Source organism: Alternaria atra (assembly GCF_907166805.1).
Source record: "Alternaria atra isolate CS162 genome assembly, contig: 29, whole genome shotgun sequence".
Classification (NCBI taxonomy): Eukaryota; Fungi; Ascomycota; class Dothideomycetes; order Pleosporales; family Pleosporaceae; genus Alternaria; species Alternaria atra.
Window position 1 is genome coordinate 84,365 of NW_025091327.1, and position 17,014 is coordinate 101,378.

Below are 17,014 nucleotides of genomic sequence, written 5' to 3' on the forward strand. Positions count from 1 at the left end.
ATACCATACAAGAATCATTCTGTCAATCCTTTCCAGGTTTCTATTGCTTAGTCATGTATCATGGCTTGGAATTACATCGACTTGGGATGCACAACCTAGGGAGATAAATACGTCCACCTGCCCAACTCCTTGCGTATCACTACGGGGATACGTCGTGTTATAGTATACCTCCATCACATGGCCGTGGAAATTCATCATTCGCTCCTTGGATCCACGACTTGCTTCCTAAGCTGCAAATGCCATTCATGTCGCTGTTGCCGAAGTACATGAATGGTGTATGTGATCTCGCCTCTCAGCAACGGCGGTATCAACCCCGATGCCTGCTATTAGACTATGACCTGAATGGCATTGATTAGTAATCACTGGCGATCAAACGTAGAGGAAATGTCTCAGATCATTACAATTTTGCTCCCTTAATGTGTTCATCGTTTTCTTGCTACTTGCGGCCGGATTACGGACTTGGTGGAACAGGCGTACGAAGTAGGGAAGTCGACTTCTGCCCCCGGGCCGAAAGCTTAGCATCTCTACTCCAGTCATAGCCCCACTAACCTTACTTGTAAATCTGAGATCGGATCTCGGAGAACTTACGAGCCGTAGGTTTGGTTGCTGCGGATGACACCCTAGTATAGCTCCGGGACACATGGTACAAGTAGCTGAGACATGGAAAGAGATTTAGGTTATTACTCTTTCCATTTCCATCAACGTTTTGACATCTTGCCGTGCACACGAACAACTAGCAAATCCAATTTCTCTTCCGCAACACACGCAAACTGTTACCATGGCAAGCGTGCCTGTCCGCCCGCCATTCGATGTACGCTACAAGAATGGCAGTGGTCTACCCAGCCCCGACCAGACTTTTGACCTCGAAGCCGCACGAAAGATGATACTGGCCATGGGAAATAACAAAGAATTCGTTGCCCAACAGCAACGGGAATACCAACATACCACTCTCATGGCTCCCGGCGTTATCGGTCCTAGTCACCATGCAGTAACCATGTCGCTTTACCAAAGCACCCACAAGATGAGTCGCAAATGGCCTACCGGAAGGCCAGTGGTCTATTATGTTCACGGCGGTGGGCAAGTAGTCGGGGACCGATTCTTCGGTGTCGTGGACGCCATGACGCACTTCTCGCCTGCCGACGATGTCATCTTCGTGAGCCCCGAATACAGGCTGGCACCTGAATACCCGGCGCCCGCCGGTGCATTCGACGTGTATTCAGGACTCGTTTATCTTGTCTCGCACGCGAAAGAGTTGGGCATCGATCCGGCCAGAATCGTCCTTTACGGGTGCTCAGGCGGTGCAGGCGTCGCGGCATCAGCATGCTTGGCCGCGCGTGGACTTGATGGTCACAAAGTCGCTGCGTTGCTGCTCAACATACCGATGCTGGACGATAGGCACGAGGAATATGCGAGTGCAAGCCAATTCCGCACAGAGACAGTATGGCCCGGGTGGTCGGATGAGTGGGCCTGGAATGCTATCTTGGGGTCGTCGGATAGAAACGATCCTGATGGCATAAGGGTTGCTGGTCGCGCTGAAGACCTGTCGAATCTGCCGCCAACATTTATTGACGTTGGTGCCTGTGAAGTTTTCAGAGACGCGGCAGTCAGGTTTGTGACGAGGATATGGCAGGTTGGAGGTACCGCAGAGCTACATGTTTGGCCAGGAGTGTACCATGGGGCCTCGGGGTTGGAGCCGCACGTTGCTGTTGGGAGAGATATGGTGCGTTGTCAACAAAGATTCCTGCACAGAGTACTGCAGATGGATGAGGAATCAACGACGAACGCCTGAAGTATTGATTCTAAGAATGTATGAACCCAGCTATAGAGAACATCAGCAAGACAGCATTGGCGATTCCTGTTGTTAACTCCGAAGCCGCCTTCGATTTGCCGTCTGGTGATGACTCGTTCCCATGTTATCCGGAATCACCGGTTCCACAATTGGTAACATTCGCAAGGTGAAATGATACCAGGTACAGAAGGGACGAGAGGGTTTGCAGTACTTATGTCGGGTGGTGGGGGTGCAAGTCCCGTTCGTGCCCAGGGTCTCCGAGCCGTGAAAGTAGCCTGTGGCTTCCCCGCATCCCCACTCCACTCTCTGTGCCCCGGAAGAGACAATATCCAGGAACAGAACTTACAATGCGGCACGCACATGCAACAGAAATTGCTGCATCCGGCGATAGATCTAAAGCCCGATCAATAGGCAAAGTTCAGTAAAGCAAGGATATCACGACGCATCGCACGTCTCAACTCAACTCTCACTACTCGTCATTCTCGAAGCTGACCGGTGAATTATCTTTGGCGCACGTGTACAACCAACACCGAATATGTCACACAAGCTCGACATCTTGATCGTCGGCGCTGGTCTCTCAGGTCTTGCCGCAGCGATACAATGCGCGTTATCAGGGCATTCAATCACGGTGTTGGAAGGCGCAAAAGAGCTGGCTGAGGTATGCGTTCACGTCCACGGCATCTAGCCACTGCACTCAACATCTAGCCACTGCACTCAATATCTATACTTATCACAACTCCAGATAGGCGCTGGCCTTCAACTGACACCTAATGCCACACGTCTCCTCCAGAACTGGTCTGTGTACGATAGCATCCGTGATCAAATCTGCGAACCCGTCACATTGACCGTCCACAACTACCGTGGCAAGATCCTCGCACATGAAGAAAACTTCGATGCGAACATCCGCCGCAAATATGGAGCGCCATTCTCCGACTGCCATCGCGTGGATCTGCAGCAAGCGCTGGTCAAGCGAGCAAAAGAGCTGGGTGTAACGGTTGTATTGAACGCAAAAGTAACGAATGTAGACTTTGGCTCAACTACCGGCGACAGAGCGCGTGTGAAAACCTCAGAGGGCCAAAAGTACGACGCCGATCTCATTGTCGGAGCAGATGGGCTATGGTCTTCATGTCGATCTACGATGCTAGGACGGAACGACCCTCCGCTGCCTACTGGCGACTTGGCATATCGGATTGTGCTCAAGGTCGACCAGATCAGCGACCCAAAGCTGCGAGAAATGGTGCAATCGCCCGCATGTCGGTTCTGGGCAGGTCCAGATGCACACGTCGTAGCATACAGTATGCGCGGCGGCAACATGTACAATGTGGTTTTGCTTGTGCCCGATGATCTCGAAGAAGGCGTCGCAAGGACGGAGGGCAACTTGGACGAAATGAAGAAGTTGTTTGAGGGATGGGATCCAGTGTAAGATGCTCCACTCGCCTCATCCTACGATTGCATTGTAGACCTAACATTGATTCAGGTTAACCCAGCTACTTGGGTGTGTGAACAAAGTGGACAAGTGGAAACTGATGCACCGGGCCGAGATGGAGTCCTGGATCAATGCGCAAAACAATCTTGTGCTCATTGGGGATTCATGTCACCCAATGCTTCCGTATCTCGCTCAGGGCGCCAATTCTTCTATTGAGGACGGTGCCGTTCTGGGACTTCTACTTGCCCCGGAACATTTCAGTTCGAAGGAGCAGCTACCAGATACCCTGCGACTATTCCAACAACTGCGGAAAGCACGCGGCGAGGGTATCGTACGGGAGACGTTCAAGCAGCGAAAAGACTTCCACCTTCGCGACGGGCCAGAGCAGGAAAAGCGGGATGAGTTGATGTTAGCCCAACTGGGCAAGGACCTCAAAGGCGCATTTCCAAGTCGGTGGACATGTCCCGAGGTACAACCCTGGCTGTACGGATATGACGCAATGGAGGAGGTGAAGGCGGCTGTGCAGGCGAAGGCATCATAATGGCGCGATAACGTAGGAAAAGAAAGTTTTCGGGACGTTGCGAGACATAAACGTCAGCCTCGGATGTGAGGTAAGATATTGCTACCTGATTGGGTTGATGGAGGTATCTGTTAGTAAACTTACGACTCGTGGTTGATGTTGCGCCAGGGTCATCGTGAAACGGCCCACATGGTGGCTACCGAGGCCCGTCGCAGGTCGCACCGTTGACATGGATGAGACAGCCCTACGCCATTCTGCTTGGTTACAATCCGTTCGCGCCCTTGGGAAGATCATGGGTGGTAATTGAAGGATGGTTGAATCCTTGGCGGAAGATGCCGTCTTGTCCTCCTCGATCGCTGGTATGTTCCAGACCATGCAAGGCATTGACGACAGTAAGCCAGCCGAGCTGACATGGCTTGCTAACAAACAACGACCTGAAGGTTCCATAGCAGTGGTAGATTTTGTACACATGTTTGACAGCGGGGCCTTTTGCGTGAACCACTCCGAAAAGCTGTGTCTAGCTCAAGTCAGAAATTTGGCTTTGAAGGTGTTAACGACGTAGCGTCGCATGTTTTTTTCGCGATGCGGGATGTCGACTGGAATACTGCGGATAGTATTCGCAACTCACTGGTGCCAGCACAGGACATGTGCCACTCGTCGAGGTTGATACAACACCCTAGCATCCCGTCCGCCGCTAATGCAACGGGAATGCTGCTCGATGATCGAAACAATCACTAGAGTCATGTACCCGCATTCATCCTGGAATGCAGAAACAAGAGCTTTACCCTTCCGAATACCATACCGAGGCTAAATCAGGGCAAAGCAGACGTCACCCGACAGATTCAGTGATGAGGCACGGAAAACATGGGTACGCTTCCCTGCACACATCAGCCTCTTCCCGCAAACGGGGCATGGAACCCACAAAAACATCGCGTTGATGGAGAACGTCTTGGCATTCCTTTCATCACATCTCGCCGCAGAAGCAATGTTTCGAAACCCAACGGCGTAACTCGTTGTGACTTTACTCCGAGGAAGTCAACCGTGGATTTTGTGTATAAGATGTAGGTTTCCAGCAAAAGTTTGGAGGGCATCGACTTTGATCCTACTTTCGCTTCCACCCTACCACCTTCGCTTTCGGCGCCAGTCTTGTTCTTCGTTGTGCAGTGCACCTACCTTCTTTTCCTCCAATCGACTTGCTCTATACAGACGACTCATCAAACTTCTCCCACATTAACATTTAAACAATTTTGCAAGATGAAGTACTACGCCGCTCAAGTTTTCGCTCTTGCCAGCATTGCAACTGCATTCCCGCATCCCCAGCTTCCCTCGCTACCATCCTTTTCGCTACCAACCGGAGGACTGGGTTCTGGGACAGGTACTGGTCTGGGATCTGGTCTGGGTTCTGGCCTAGGCTCAGGCCTCGGTGGAGGTTCAGGCCTTGGTGGAGGATTTAGTCTACCAACCAACATCCCGTCTCTTGGGGGAAGTGGAGGTTTCTCCCTTCCAACCAACCTCCCCAGCCTGGGTGGAGGCGGCACTGGTACGGGTGGCTCGGGACTGAGCAGCTGGCTCAGCGGTCTAGGCGGAGGTCTCGGTGGAGGCCTTGGAGGCCTCGGTGGTGGTGCAGGTGGTGCTACAACAACGGCTAACCCTGCTGTGCCCACCCCTTCAAAGACTGGTGCCGCTACAGCACCCACAGCGACTGGCGGAGGCAACACTGGCGGTGCCGGCACGATCGGCACGAACTGCCAGCCCCAATCTGGATCTTCCAACGCTTTCGGAGGAAGTGAGAACGGTATCATGGACAAGAACTGCTGCACCGATATGACTATCGTCTTTGCACGTGGTACTGGAGAGATGGGCAACGTCGGATCCGTGTCCGGACCGCCCATGTTCAAGGCGATTCGCGAGAAGCTGGGCAACGACCGTGTTACTGTTCAGGGTGTTGACTATGCTGCCTCTGCTGCTGGTAATGCCAACCTTGGTGGTGACGGTGGCCAGAAGATGGCCGATCTGGTCAAGCAGGCCAAGTCTCAATGCCCTGACACCAAGGTCATCGTATCGGGCTACTCTCAGGGTGCCATGGTCGTTCACAATGCTTTCAGCAAGGGTCTTTCTGCCACTGATGTTAGTGGTGCTGTCATGTTCGGAGACCCATTGAAGCGCCAGGCTATCAGCGGTCTCTCAGCCGACAAGGTCAAGCAATTCTGCGGTACTGCTGATCAGATCTGCGGCGGTGGTGGTGATGGCGGTGCTACTGGAAGCCATCTCAGCTACGGCAGCAGTGCGGATGCGGCGGCTACTTTCGCTATCCAGGCCGCTGGGCTTGCTTAGATGATTTGGGGTTACATTGTAAACTCGCACTGCTGGCCCGTGTGAGCTACAGCATGAACGATGCGCGACTGTTCAGGATGACGCGATAGGACGCTGTGTACATTCGACTGTAGATACTTGACCACTCATTCTCACTCATTCAATTCATTGACCTATCCTTCACCACCATACTTCCTAATAAGATCAGTCATAATACTAACCGCGCCGCTCCGATAATTTCCTCCGAACAGCGCATAGTGATTGAGGTGATGGTATAGCTCATATAGCTTCACCCTGTCTTCGTATTCTTCGGCCGGCTCCGTCTTCGGACAGAGCTCATGGTACTCCTTCAGGAAGCTCCCACCGAAGCCACCAAACATATTCATGATGCCTAGTTCAAACTCATTATGCGCGTAGCATGCCGACGAGTCAAAGACTACGGCTTCAGGCTCGCCTTTGGTGCTACCAATGACGCCTACGCTTGCATTGCCGCTCCATAAGTCGCCGTGTACAACGACTGGTGTAATTCCCTTGCCGTTGTTGAGATGGTCATCCCCAATCAAGCGGGGTACGACCTTGGCCGCGGTCTGCTCAACTAGCTTCTTCACGTCGCCATCCTTCCTCCCTTTCTGCTCCGCATATCGCACAATGAACCTAAGACGATTCTCTGCGTAGAAGTCTGCCCAGCTCTCCTTGTAGCTATTGTCTTGTGGTGTGTCGCCGCAACATGTTGTCGCTGGGAACCCAAATACGGGCTTGTCGTAGCCTTCTGGTATGGGCGCGGGCGTGGTATGTAGCTTTGCGAGCTTGGCTGCCAGCGATTGCGCTTTCGACGACTTGGAGCTCGATCGTCCCGTGAGGTGAAGGAAATCGGTCACAAGGAACGAAGTTGATGGCTGCGACTCGAATCGACCGTGACCAAAGGATTGAGGACATAGAGAGGGTACGGCGCCGTAGATGGCTTTGAGGGACGCGTATTCGCCTTCAATGCGCTGTCAGTTGATTAGCCAGCCCGGGTGTGCTAGAGATTGCGCTTACCTTGAAACATGACCTCTGCCTCTTCCCCGCTTCCAGTTTTCATGAAGAAAGCCTTGCCTGTGCCATCGTCAAGTTGCGACATGATCTTCAACGTCGATGCTGAACTCGAGCCGCCTCCGCCGGCGGAGGAGACATTAGTCTTCTCAGGGTTCAGGCCGAGAAGCTTGACGACTGCTGGATCGAGTTTCATGTTGGATCGTCTTGTGAGAGAGCGCGCGAGCTTAAACATGTCATTGTGGTGAGGGCGCCTGACAGTGTTTGGAGATGTGTTGATGGTGACGTCAACTTTACCATCCTGTGTGGAAGCTCGTGTCGCGCCGACGCGTCCCGACTGTCCTGACTACAACCCTTTCACACGTGATAATGTATTGCCCTGTGGGACGGCACCCAACACCCTGATATCATATGCATACACGTATGCAACGCATTGCGCCTCAAAATTTTCAGTCCAATGGAGCCTGTACACGTCACAAAACCTCAGCCTTCTCGCTGCCTAAACCTAGGTCATCTAGATGTTCGGCATGCCCGTATCCCTGAACGCTCCCACCTCCACTGCCGCGTCATCCGTACTTTATCAATATCATTTTTAACTACATTCGCCTTCGAAATGTATGGGCGCACTGTTATTGACAGGTTCAGCCTGTATCACGGCGCAAGAGCGACGATTCGATCGGACTCGCAAGCAGTCGTACCCCAGCAGGTTCCCTCAACCTCGCGCTTGGAACCTGAGAGATCCGATTACTTGCTTCCACGCCTTGGCCAGTTAGATTACAGGCCCATCGATTCCGAAAATGGGGACATAGGCTTGGTCGAGCGACTACCTGGGCAATACAACGACGTCATCCAGCTAAACCTCCATACATGGAATTTGAACGACGACCTAGTGTACGATGCCCTTTCTTATGCATTAGGGAATCAAAAACAGCCCACGTAGAGCCATCATCAATGGCTTCCTGGTGCCCGTAAAAGGGACCCTGGACTTAGGACTTAGACGTCTCCGAGACATCGATCGATCTCGCATACTATGGATTTACGCCTTGTGCATCAACCAGGGCGATTTCTGGAAAAGATCGCATCGGGTTCAGCATATGGCTACGATATACAAGTCTGCAACGGAAGTCGTGATATGGCTTGGTGAGTGGACGGATCTCGATACTTGCTTATACCGCCAAACGTGTCGAATGGATTGGATACAATGGGTAGATTTCTGCCGCAATAATGGACCGCTCGCGCTCTGGCCTTCTGATCATCTGTGTCAGCATGCTGTAGAGATTAGCCAGCTACCCTGGTTCCAGCGCCTTTGGATCATCCAAGAGTTCGTATTGGCCTTTGCCCACCCAAGGATAATACTCAGGGATTTTGTCACGATTTGGTTAGGCTTTTTTAAGGCTCTTAACAGATACCACTCGCGATTTATGGAACGTTCAGACCTGCAGATAAACGAGCGCTACCAAGCAGAACAACTGCAGTCACGAAGAGGCTTGCTGCAAAACATGAGGGCCAGAAGAGGTGTCGCACCCGGCTTGTTTGAGTGCACTGCCATGTCACGAGGTGTCACAGCTAAAGACCCACGAGACAGAGTCTACGGTCTGCTTGTAATCGTCCGATCTCGCGTAGCTGAGCCTATCGTGGCCGATTACTCCAAGGCTTGGCCACAAGTTCTTGCTGAGGCCACGATAGTGATGATCTCAGAAGATGGAGTGTATCCTTACATGCGATATATATATGTTTCCCCTTCTACGGACTGTTCTATAGAAGGCCATCGTACGCCTTCGTAGGCGCTGGAATTTTCCCAGGTACCGATGCATGGATTAGAGGGTGTTCCCGAAAGGTATACTGGACACACGCTAAGTTCAGAGAGAATTGAGCGCCGACGAAAGTCATTACGTTTATCGTAGAATTTCCAAACTCTTTACACACACGGGCAGTATGTTAGAACTATCACCACAAACATCCTCACTATCACGCCAGATCCTTATCAGAACGATGGCTATGTTATACGATTTTTACCATGACGTCTTGAAGACGAAATGTATAGCACCAAATCGCCTGTACAAGGGGCTTGATGCGAGGTTCAGGTGCAGCCTAAGTCTTGAAGACTTTATTTCGTCTCTGTTAGGTCACAGAGAGGATTTCAAGCGACAGCTTGAAAACAATTGTACCATCGAGCACAAGGTCACAGTGTTTGTTACTGAAAAGCGGGATACTGGGTTCACATGGCTTGACAGCACTTTTGAGATTCGAGCAGACGATCAACTCGTCGCTCTCTTTGGATTTCAAATGCCCTTTATCTTGCGACTGTTTCAAAGAGATTCCACCCATCGAATAGTTAACTTAGCGTACGTATCAGGACGTAGCGATGAGTTTTGCGAGCGTTACAATGATGCCTGGTACCGGGCTGCGATTGGGGAAGCTCGGGATCAACGATTAGAAGACGATCAGCGCGGCTGGGTCGGTAATGCCGCAGAGGGTTGCCCCGAGTATGCGATCATTTAGCTTGATCGCGAAGGTTTGTGGCTTTACGGCAGCACCAAAACTCGATTCTACTCAATTGGCAGTATGAAAGCGCTTCACTATTGACATCAGAAATGAGCGGCCCCCCACACAGCTTGCATACAGTTCGCACACAGTTCGCTTCCTACATCATAGCAAGTATGCGACAGATTAAACGTCGCCGGAAGTTAATGTAAGTCTGGTTCGCTGAAGCTTTATGTACGATGATCAGATCCATGATCCGCATGGACCATCCGACACTCGAACTACGTTGCAACGTTTGAGCCTGGCGGATGGTCAACACTAGCGCAATTTCCACTTTGAGGTGGGTTTGCCGAGGTACATGAAGATTAGTATCGCACGAGCCTTCATCGGCCCTTTTCTACACCGATATATACATCCAGTACGTGTCAACATTGACCCAAACATCAACGTAAAGGTTGCACCAGCTTTTCACCATGGACGCATTCACCGCAGGCGACATTACCCTCAAGAATGGTGAGGTCACTCATTACTACGAAGGAGGATCAAAAGATGGCACACCGCTCATCTTCATCCATGGCTGGCCGGATATCGCGGAAACATGGAAGCACCAGCTCTCGCACTTCGCTGCTGGATCAAAGTACCGTGTAATCGCGCCTGATATGCGCGGCTATGGCGACTCCACTGCTCCTCGCAAGAAGGAATCATATGCCCTTGAAGTCCTCATCCCAGAGCTGGTCGAGTTCGCCGAGAGGCTTGGCATAAAGAAAGCCGTATGGATCGGTCACGACTGGGGCTGCTTGATCAACGCACTCGCCTCCCACTATCCCGAGCTCTTCATCGGTATGGCGAACCTCTGTGTACCATACCGAAGCTTAGAGCTCGGCTTAGACAACATCAAGACTACGATAAACCGCGACATCTATCCTGAAAGCGAGACCGAGTGGGGCCAGTGGGAATACATGAGATACTACGAGTTGTACCCCGAAGAGAGCGTCAAGGCATTTGACGGCCACCCAGAAGTCATCACTAAGATCCTATACATGAAGGCCGACCCTAGCAAGTGGGGTCAACCATCAGCCACAAGTCGGGTTCTGAGGGATGGAGGCTGGTTCGGTGGACATCCCGAGCAGCTTCCTGATATTCCGCTTGAATACACGTCGCTTGATGAGTCGCTTTACTCGAACCTGCTCAAGAGCAAGAAGAAGCATGGGTCTTTTGGGGCGACTGCGTACTACCTCAACCACAAAGCCAATGCCGAATATGCTAAGAGCCAGAAGAATGGTGGTGTGTTGGAGTTTCCAATGCTGTTTATCGATGCGAAGTACGATAGTGTGTGCTCGCCTAGTGTGGCCCCGAAGATGGCAGAGGTTCAAAAGCAGTATGTGAAGAACTTGACATATGAGACGATTGAGGCGGCGCATTGGGTGCAATTGGAGAAGCCGAAGGAGGTCAATGAGGCGTTGGAGAAATGGCTGACTACTTTATGAGGAGTGTGTTTCTGACACACGTACATCTCATGTCGTGTAATCGACCTAATGCATGGTTTATTTCCAAGAACGTGTTGTGCGAACAGTGTATGACGTGGGAACATAAGTGTCGTCTTCGTTTCAAAACTCCCTCTACGGCGTGCTTAACAACTATGAGCCTCTAGAGTGTCCCACTACGAGAACTAGAGCATGGATTGGACGTCGCTGGTGTCCCAACACGGTGGCATAACCTGTGTAGACAGACGGGGTATGGTAAAGGTTGTTCCTGGTAGCTGTGTAGTCCATGGTCAACCTCTTCCAATCAGCTTCAGACAACACAACCAGCACACATGAAGGCACACGTACACCTCTCCAGCACACCTTGAGCACTTTCTACGAACGGCTGCATGCATCGCCGCATTAGACTTACCGGCGGTGGTGTTCTTGACGAGGCTGGCGAATCAAACTGAAGCAATGAACCAGGTGCCTTCGCTCTTACAAGAGAGTCGTTCGTGGCAGAATGCGAGGATTCAAGAGCCTGACAGAAATCCCACCAATAGTGCTTCGCGCAGCGCTACCAACATCTTACCCTGAGGCGAAACGCAAGCCTATCTTTAGAGCTTTGTATTATGGATTGTAGTTGTTATAACGTTGCGCAGCCCGCCAGATCTAACTTGTGCTGAAAAGCTCTGCACAATGGAGTATCGACCACTTGGTGAAGGAGAAATCCGTTTATTGTCAATTCTACAGCCGTTCGGTGATCTGTCAGGAGTTAAACCTGGAGTGGAACAAGATTCTCATCTAGCCGAAAATATACACTGTGAGCTCCATCACCGCACCATTCAAAACTATCGGTCGTCATCAACTCCCACCCTCGAGGATAACGGAAACGCCTTTCTCGCTTTGAGTTATACTTGGGGCAGCGTTCATGATGAAGAAGTGATTTTTGTTAATGAAACCAAGATCACAGTACGAAGAAACCTCCAGAAGGCCTTAGAAGCATTGCGCGAGACAGACCTCGTAAAGAGAGGGTGCATGGTATGGGTGGATGCAATGTGCATCAACCAAACGGATACCAAGGAGAAGAGCATAGTGATTCCTAAGATGGGGGAGATCTATCAAAAGAGTTGGTGCGTGATGAAGTGGCTAGGAGATGCGACTGCCGGCAGTGACGAGGCGTTTGATTTCATCAATGGGGTGTGTGAGGCTCGAGAGCGAGGTCTCGAAGCGACGACAGAATTTTTAAGTCAGATGTTGACTTCTAAACGCTTATGCACCGTGTGGGAAAACCTGAAGGATCTTGTGTGTCGGCCATACTTCTCTCGCCTGTGGATCATACAAGAGTTAGCGATGAGTTGCGATCGAAGCTTGGCCCTGTGCGGTAGAAAGACTACGACTTGGGGACGCATGCGCAGGGTTTATCAATGCCTCCGTATTCTCGAAAATGGCTTAGAGGACGATACGTTCAAGGATGTACTCCGAGATGTGATCATGAGCCACGATGACATCAAGATGGCTTACGAACGCGTCCCAAATTATCATTGGAAACTACTCGACGATTACCATAGGCTTCAAAGCCTTGACGCGAGGAGAACTGATAGTTACCAAAGATGCCTCATCACACGCTGTCGCATGGCAGAATGCCAAGATCTCCGAGACAAAGTCTACGGCATGTTAGCCCTTCTTAGAGAGGACCTTGCCTCCCAAATCGTTGCGGATTACAAATGCAACCTGTACATGGTGTATGCGGATTTCTCTAGGAATTGGATCGAAACCACGAATGACCTGAACCTTCTTGGTAATTGTGGAGGGACTGGCGCACAAAACGAAGACAAAGGGGCGCATTGTTCGTGGGCGGTTGACTTGTCGCAAGAGATCAAGCTGCAGACAAGCAACTACCACTGTCGATATCGCGCGAACGGAGACATGAGAGCGCACTACCATTTTAAAAGTACCGACCTCGTCGTGCGCGGCGTGATTGTCGACAAAATCGATGGGTTTACTGGGCGGCGCCATTGGGATGATGACTTCAATAAGCTTGCCGATTTCCTCGATTCAGATTGTGACAGCAACCCGTATGGCGACGACGCAGCCCTTACAGAAGCAATTTGGAGAACTCTGGTAGGAAATCGAGATTATGGGGGCGAGCGAGCACCTGCAAAGTATGCTTGTATACTGGATATTGGCATTCTCGACAGCTCATGTCTATCCTTCGAGTCTGATGGTAGCGGAGATATCATTAGCGTTCAGCACAATCTTCATCTCTGGTGGACACGGAACGCAAAGATAAGAATCAACGGGAAACCGCTAGAATCACATCTCAAGAGTCTCGGTATCTTACGTGAAGATTCAAAAACGTACAATGAAGCTGCCGGGCGGGTAGACCGGTTTCTATGGAGTAGACGGTTGGTCACCACCATGTCGGGTTTCGTAGGGATAACGCCTAACATGATTCAAAGAGGCGATGCTATAGCAGTCATTGGAGGCTGCGCTGTACCTCTTGTGTTAAGGCCACGATGCCAGCAAAAGCCGGAATGTCTCACGTATGAGATAATCGGAGAGTGTTTCGTTTACGGGATCATGGATGGAGAGATTGACCAGGGCGTAAGGGAAGGAAGACACGTTCTTAGTGATATAACCATCTCGTGATCTCCTTGTTAAAGTCTGCAAAGACCTGCATCTGCATTGGCTGGTTCAGCCCGTACCGTATAGTATACGGATGTCTAGTGCTAATGTCGCGTCCGCGGAACCATCGAGCTGAACGCAAGTTGTAGAGGTTTTTCCGATAGCAAATGTTCAAAGCACGGCCATGACTCTTTGGTTTTGATGCCTGTCGATGGAATTGATGATAGGCTCAACCGAGATGGGGTGGTGACTGGTGGTTGTCAACAGATGCGGATCGCTGTCCCTTTTGTCGCTAGTGCACTGGCCCTTCCCGTGCCTCCACCTACTCAGCTCTCGTTCATCTTATTGAAGTTGGCGCCACGCGATGCTCCAAACCTATTGCATGTTAACTTCGTCTTCCAGAGCTTCCTGAAACAGGTCGCAACGCCCTCAGCACCCGGTACGTGATGGCTACACCCGCAAATGTATTGTGGGGGCGGAACCGTAGCGCGATGAAGGGTCGATCAACTCAGCCTCCTGAACTCGGGCATAATCGACAAGCCGTCGCCCGCACATCGAAGTTGTTTCGAGCTTGTGGGCGGGTCTTGCAAATGATGCTAAGATGTGAGTGAACTTCGCCCCTTCGCTGTACTGCGGCAAGATCACTGCGATATACGTTCCAATCAGACCGCTCTCAATATAGCATCAAGCTGCAACGTCTATGGAAGGGCTTTCGATTGCGGCGAACGGTATTTTTGAGGACCGACTTAGTTGTCTCCTACTGACAGAATCTAGGTGTCGTTGTCATCTCTGTGGCTTTTCAGCTTACCAAGGCGTGTATCAAACTTTACACATTTTGGGAGACGGTCGAAGATGCTCCTCGGGAGATCATTGCCATCAAGGAGAATCTACGCTACTCAATCTCGGTTTTCAAAATAGTCGAATTTCACGGCAACCATCTTGGCAGCTGTCTAGCAGAAGGTGTAGAGCACTATAGTGCCAAGATCGCAGTAAGTGCATTGATCTGGGAACGTAAGCTGCGGCTGATCATCCCAGGATCTTACAATCATCGTTGAAAGATTTGATGACGGTATTCAATCGCTGTCGTGGAGGAAATGAGTATGTACGGCCTTCAAAGCTGCCCTTCACAGCAAACATGTTCAACGATTTCGCGACTCGTTGAACGATACAAATTCGACACTCACATTGGCTATGGCCTACGAAAGGTACAGTGGAATATAATGCATACAAAGAGTGGATTGCTAACTATACATACTAAGCGTGATTCAAGCTCGCTCCTCCCGTTATTCGACAAAAGTCACAGTGCTTGGAGAGATTGAGCGACATAGTGCCCCCAGAGCCGTTCGAAGAGGCCCACTTCGTTTGCCCGGGATTGAAGACGCGTCTACCTGGGCGGCAGTGCAGAGCGTCCCTTCAAAATTCATCGGACAGCTTTCTCTTCGCTCTATCACGTCTTCATCCACATCGAATGCACTGCAACCTTTCGGGAAAATGCTAACGGAGCACTGATTGATTGATTATGGAGTACAGGAACTCATGTTGCACGCCATCGCACAAACTGCGGTCACCACCTTCGAGTCAACATCGATGGAGATCTTTGCACAAGACGGCTATACGATTGACAAATGTGGACAGCTGCGGCCTAAGACTTTTGTCTATGCCGAGAACGTGCAGTATCGCGTAAACCACCATGTATCAACATTTCGGACTGCACTCAGATGTGCTTGGCTACGCACAACAACCCTTCACCACCACAACGAATCTTTCAAGAAACGCAGGAAGTCCAGATCATCCGATCGCTGATCTTTTACCCTACAACATGGCTGCAGTATATGGGCATCCAGACTGGCCTTGAGGCTGTTGTAGTATCCGGGGGTCGGAGCTGGCTCTTCAATTGTAACATAACAGTGACTCGTCCTGTTTCCGATGACTCTCTGATATTCGAGCTTTGTCGCACCGGTCAAACTCGTGCTGTAGAAGCACTGTTGGAGAAAGGGATGGCAAGCGTAGTAGACACGAGCCCAAAGGGGTGGAAGCCACTGCACGTAAGATGCTACGTCCGTGTAGAAGACTCTGTCGAGATAAGAACGCTGACCCTAGCCGCTTTGCTGCTGCAGCAGGTCACGTCGACCTCTGCGCTTTGCTGATCAAGGGAGGCGCAGACAAGCCCGCACTGGTGTACGAAGGACCTTCCGAGGCGATCCTGTAGGTTCTCAATGTCAAATGACGGAAGCGCTGCTAAGAGAATCAGGTCACCGATATCGCTTCCCATAGCATCTTGTACTGACGAGCACGCTGCTACCAAGATCGCCATGCTCAGACTGTTTTGCGAATGCATTGACATAGCCAACGCTGACAGTGACGGTTGGTCTGTTCACGACTGGCTCAAGAGAGCATACGCAAGGGAACGAGTTCCAATATCGCGGAACAGCATCACGTGGCTACTTCAATTTACCGTGAATGAAGAATATGTCGAATTCAGTGCGCGCAATATCTGGTCAGCCCTGCAACACGCGAATGAGATCGGTTCTCAACCATGCGCGCCACAGCAACTTCCTCGAACAGATTCTCAGTCTCTCTGACGACGAACGTTTGAATCTCAGCAAAACACATCTAGTCGCCCTAGGCTCTTGGCTTGCTCTACGCGTAAGCGGTCGAGTAGTCCTGCCAATGGTAGTGAATGCCGGCTCATTCCTGCAGATGAAGGGCTTTGATTGGATGGAGGATAACTTAACACATCGGCAATTCGTGCAAGCACTGCCGACTATCTACTCAGCTTGGTGTAACGCAGTACTAGACTGCATTGAGCAATTGAGAGCTTATATGCGGGAAGAGCTTGATCGCTATCTATGCCAACTTGGCATGACACGACATGCATTCATCCGTGCATTAACTCAAGCGAAAAGTGGCTCACACAACGTAAGTGCTAGCGGCCTCCCAAGCACTGTATGTACATCCTGCAATGATGACTATGGTTCATTTGCTTGCGGATTGGTCGAACCTGCGCGTATAGCCTGTAAGAGGCTGAAGCCTTGGTTAGTAGTACTTGGCCTGTGGCCTTCGTTATAGCTGGTTGGGATAGGCTGCAACCCTCGGAGCGTTGTCGGGGCTTCATCGGCGCTCCACGGACCCTTAGAAGTTTCTCGAACCTAGCACTACGTGATACATAGACTCAGCGCAAGCGTAGTGTAGCTTCTCTATCGAATTCATTACTGTTATACCTTGCACTTATGGTCAACCCATCGCACCCTTACATAGCCGTCACAGAATGCGTCAAATCTGGTCACAACTCGGACTGTGTCTGCGACAAAATCCGAAAAGACTCGAAAACATCGGAAGAGTTTCAAGAGTAAACCGGA

General features: G+C 50.9%; 5 protein-coding genes across 5 annotated transcripts; 4 read left to right on the top strand and 1 right to left on the bottom strand.

The window, feature by feature from the left end:
• Positions 1 to 778: 778 nt before the first annotated feature.
• ALTATR162_LOCUS8301 (uncharacterized protein) lies at positions 779 to 1,789 on the top strand (the record flags this gene model as incomplete). Its single annotated transcript, XM_043315931.1, has 1 exon — positions 779 to 1,789. The coding sequence occupies one exon, from the start codon at positions 779 to 781 to the stop codon at positions 1,787 to 1,789; it is 1,011 nt and encodes a 336-aa protein (XP_043171866.1).
• A 535-nt stretch (positions 1,790 to 2,324) lies between these two features.
• Positions 2,325 to 3,756, top strand: ALTATR162_LOCUS8302 (uncharacterized protein; the record flags this gene model as incomplete). The annotated part of the gene is made up of 3 exons (XM_043315932.1): positions 2,325 to 2,447; positions 2,532 to 3,208; positions 3,267 to 3,756. 3 exons carry the CDS (start codon positions 2,325 to 2,327, stop codon positions 3,754 to 3,756), a joined length of 1,290 nt encoding a protein of 429 aa, XP_043171867.1.
• A 1,233-nt stretch (positions 3,757 to 4,989) lies between these two features.
• Positions 4,990 to 6,069, top strand: ALTATR162_LOCUS8303 (uncharacterized protein; the record flags this gene model as incomplete). The annotated part of the gene is made up of 1 exon (XM_043315933.1): positions 4,990 to 6,069. One exon carries the CDS (start codon positions 4,990 to 4,992, stop codon positions 6,067 to 6,069), a length of 1,080 nt encoding a protein of 359 aa, XP_043171868.1.
• A 152-nt stretch (positions 6,070 to 6,221) lies between these two features.
• Positions 6,222 to 7,276, bottom strand: ALTATR162_LOCUS8304 (uncharacterized protein; the record flags this gene model as incomplete). The annotated part of the gene is made up of 2 exons (XM_043315934.1): positions 6,222 to 7,030; positions 7,087 to 7,276. The coding sequence occupies 2 exons, from the start codon at positions 7,274 to 7,276 to the stop codon at positions 6,222 to 6,224; spliced, it is 999 nt and encodes a 332-aa protein (XP_043171869.1).
• A 2,761-nt stretch (positions 7,277 to 10,037) lies between these two features.
• ALTATR162_LOCUS8305 (uncharacterized protein) lies at positions 10,038 to 11,051 on the top strand (the record flags this gene model as incomplete). The annotated part of the gene is made up of 1 exon (XM_043315935.1): positions 10,038 to 11,051. One exon carries the CDS (start codon positions 10,038 to 10,040, stop codon positions 11,049 to 11,051), a length of 1,014 nt encoding a protein of 337 aa, XP_043171870.1.
• Positions 11,052 to 17,014: the final 5,963 nt, after the last annotated feature.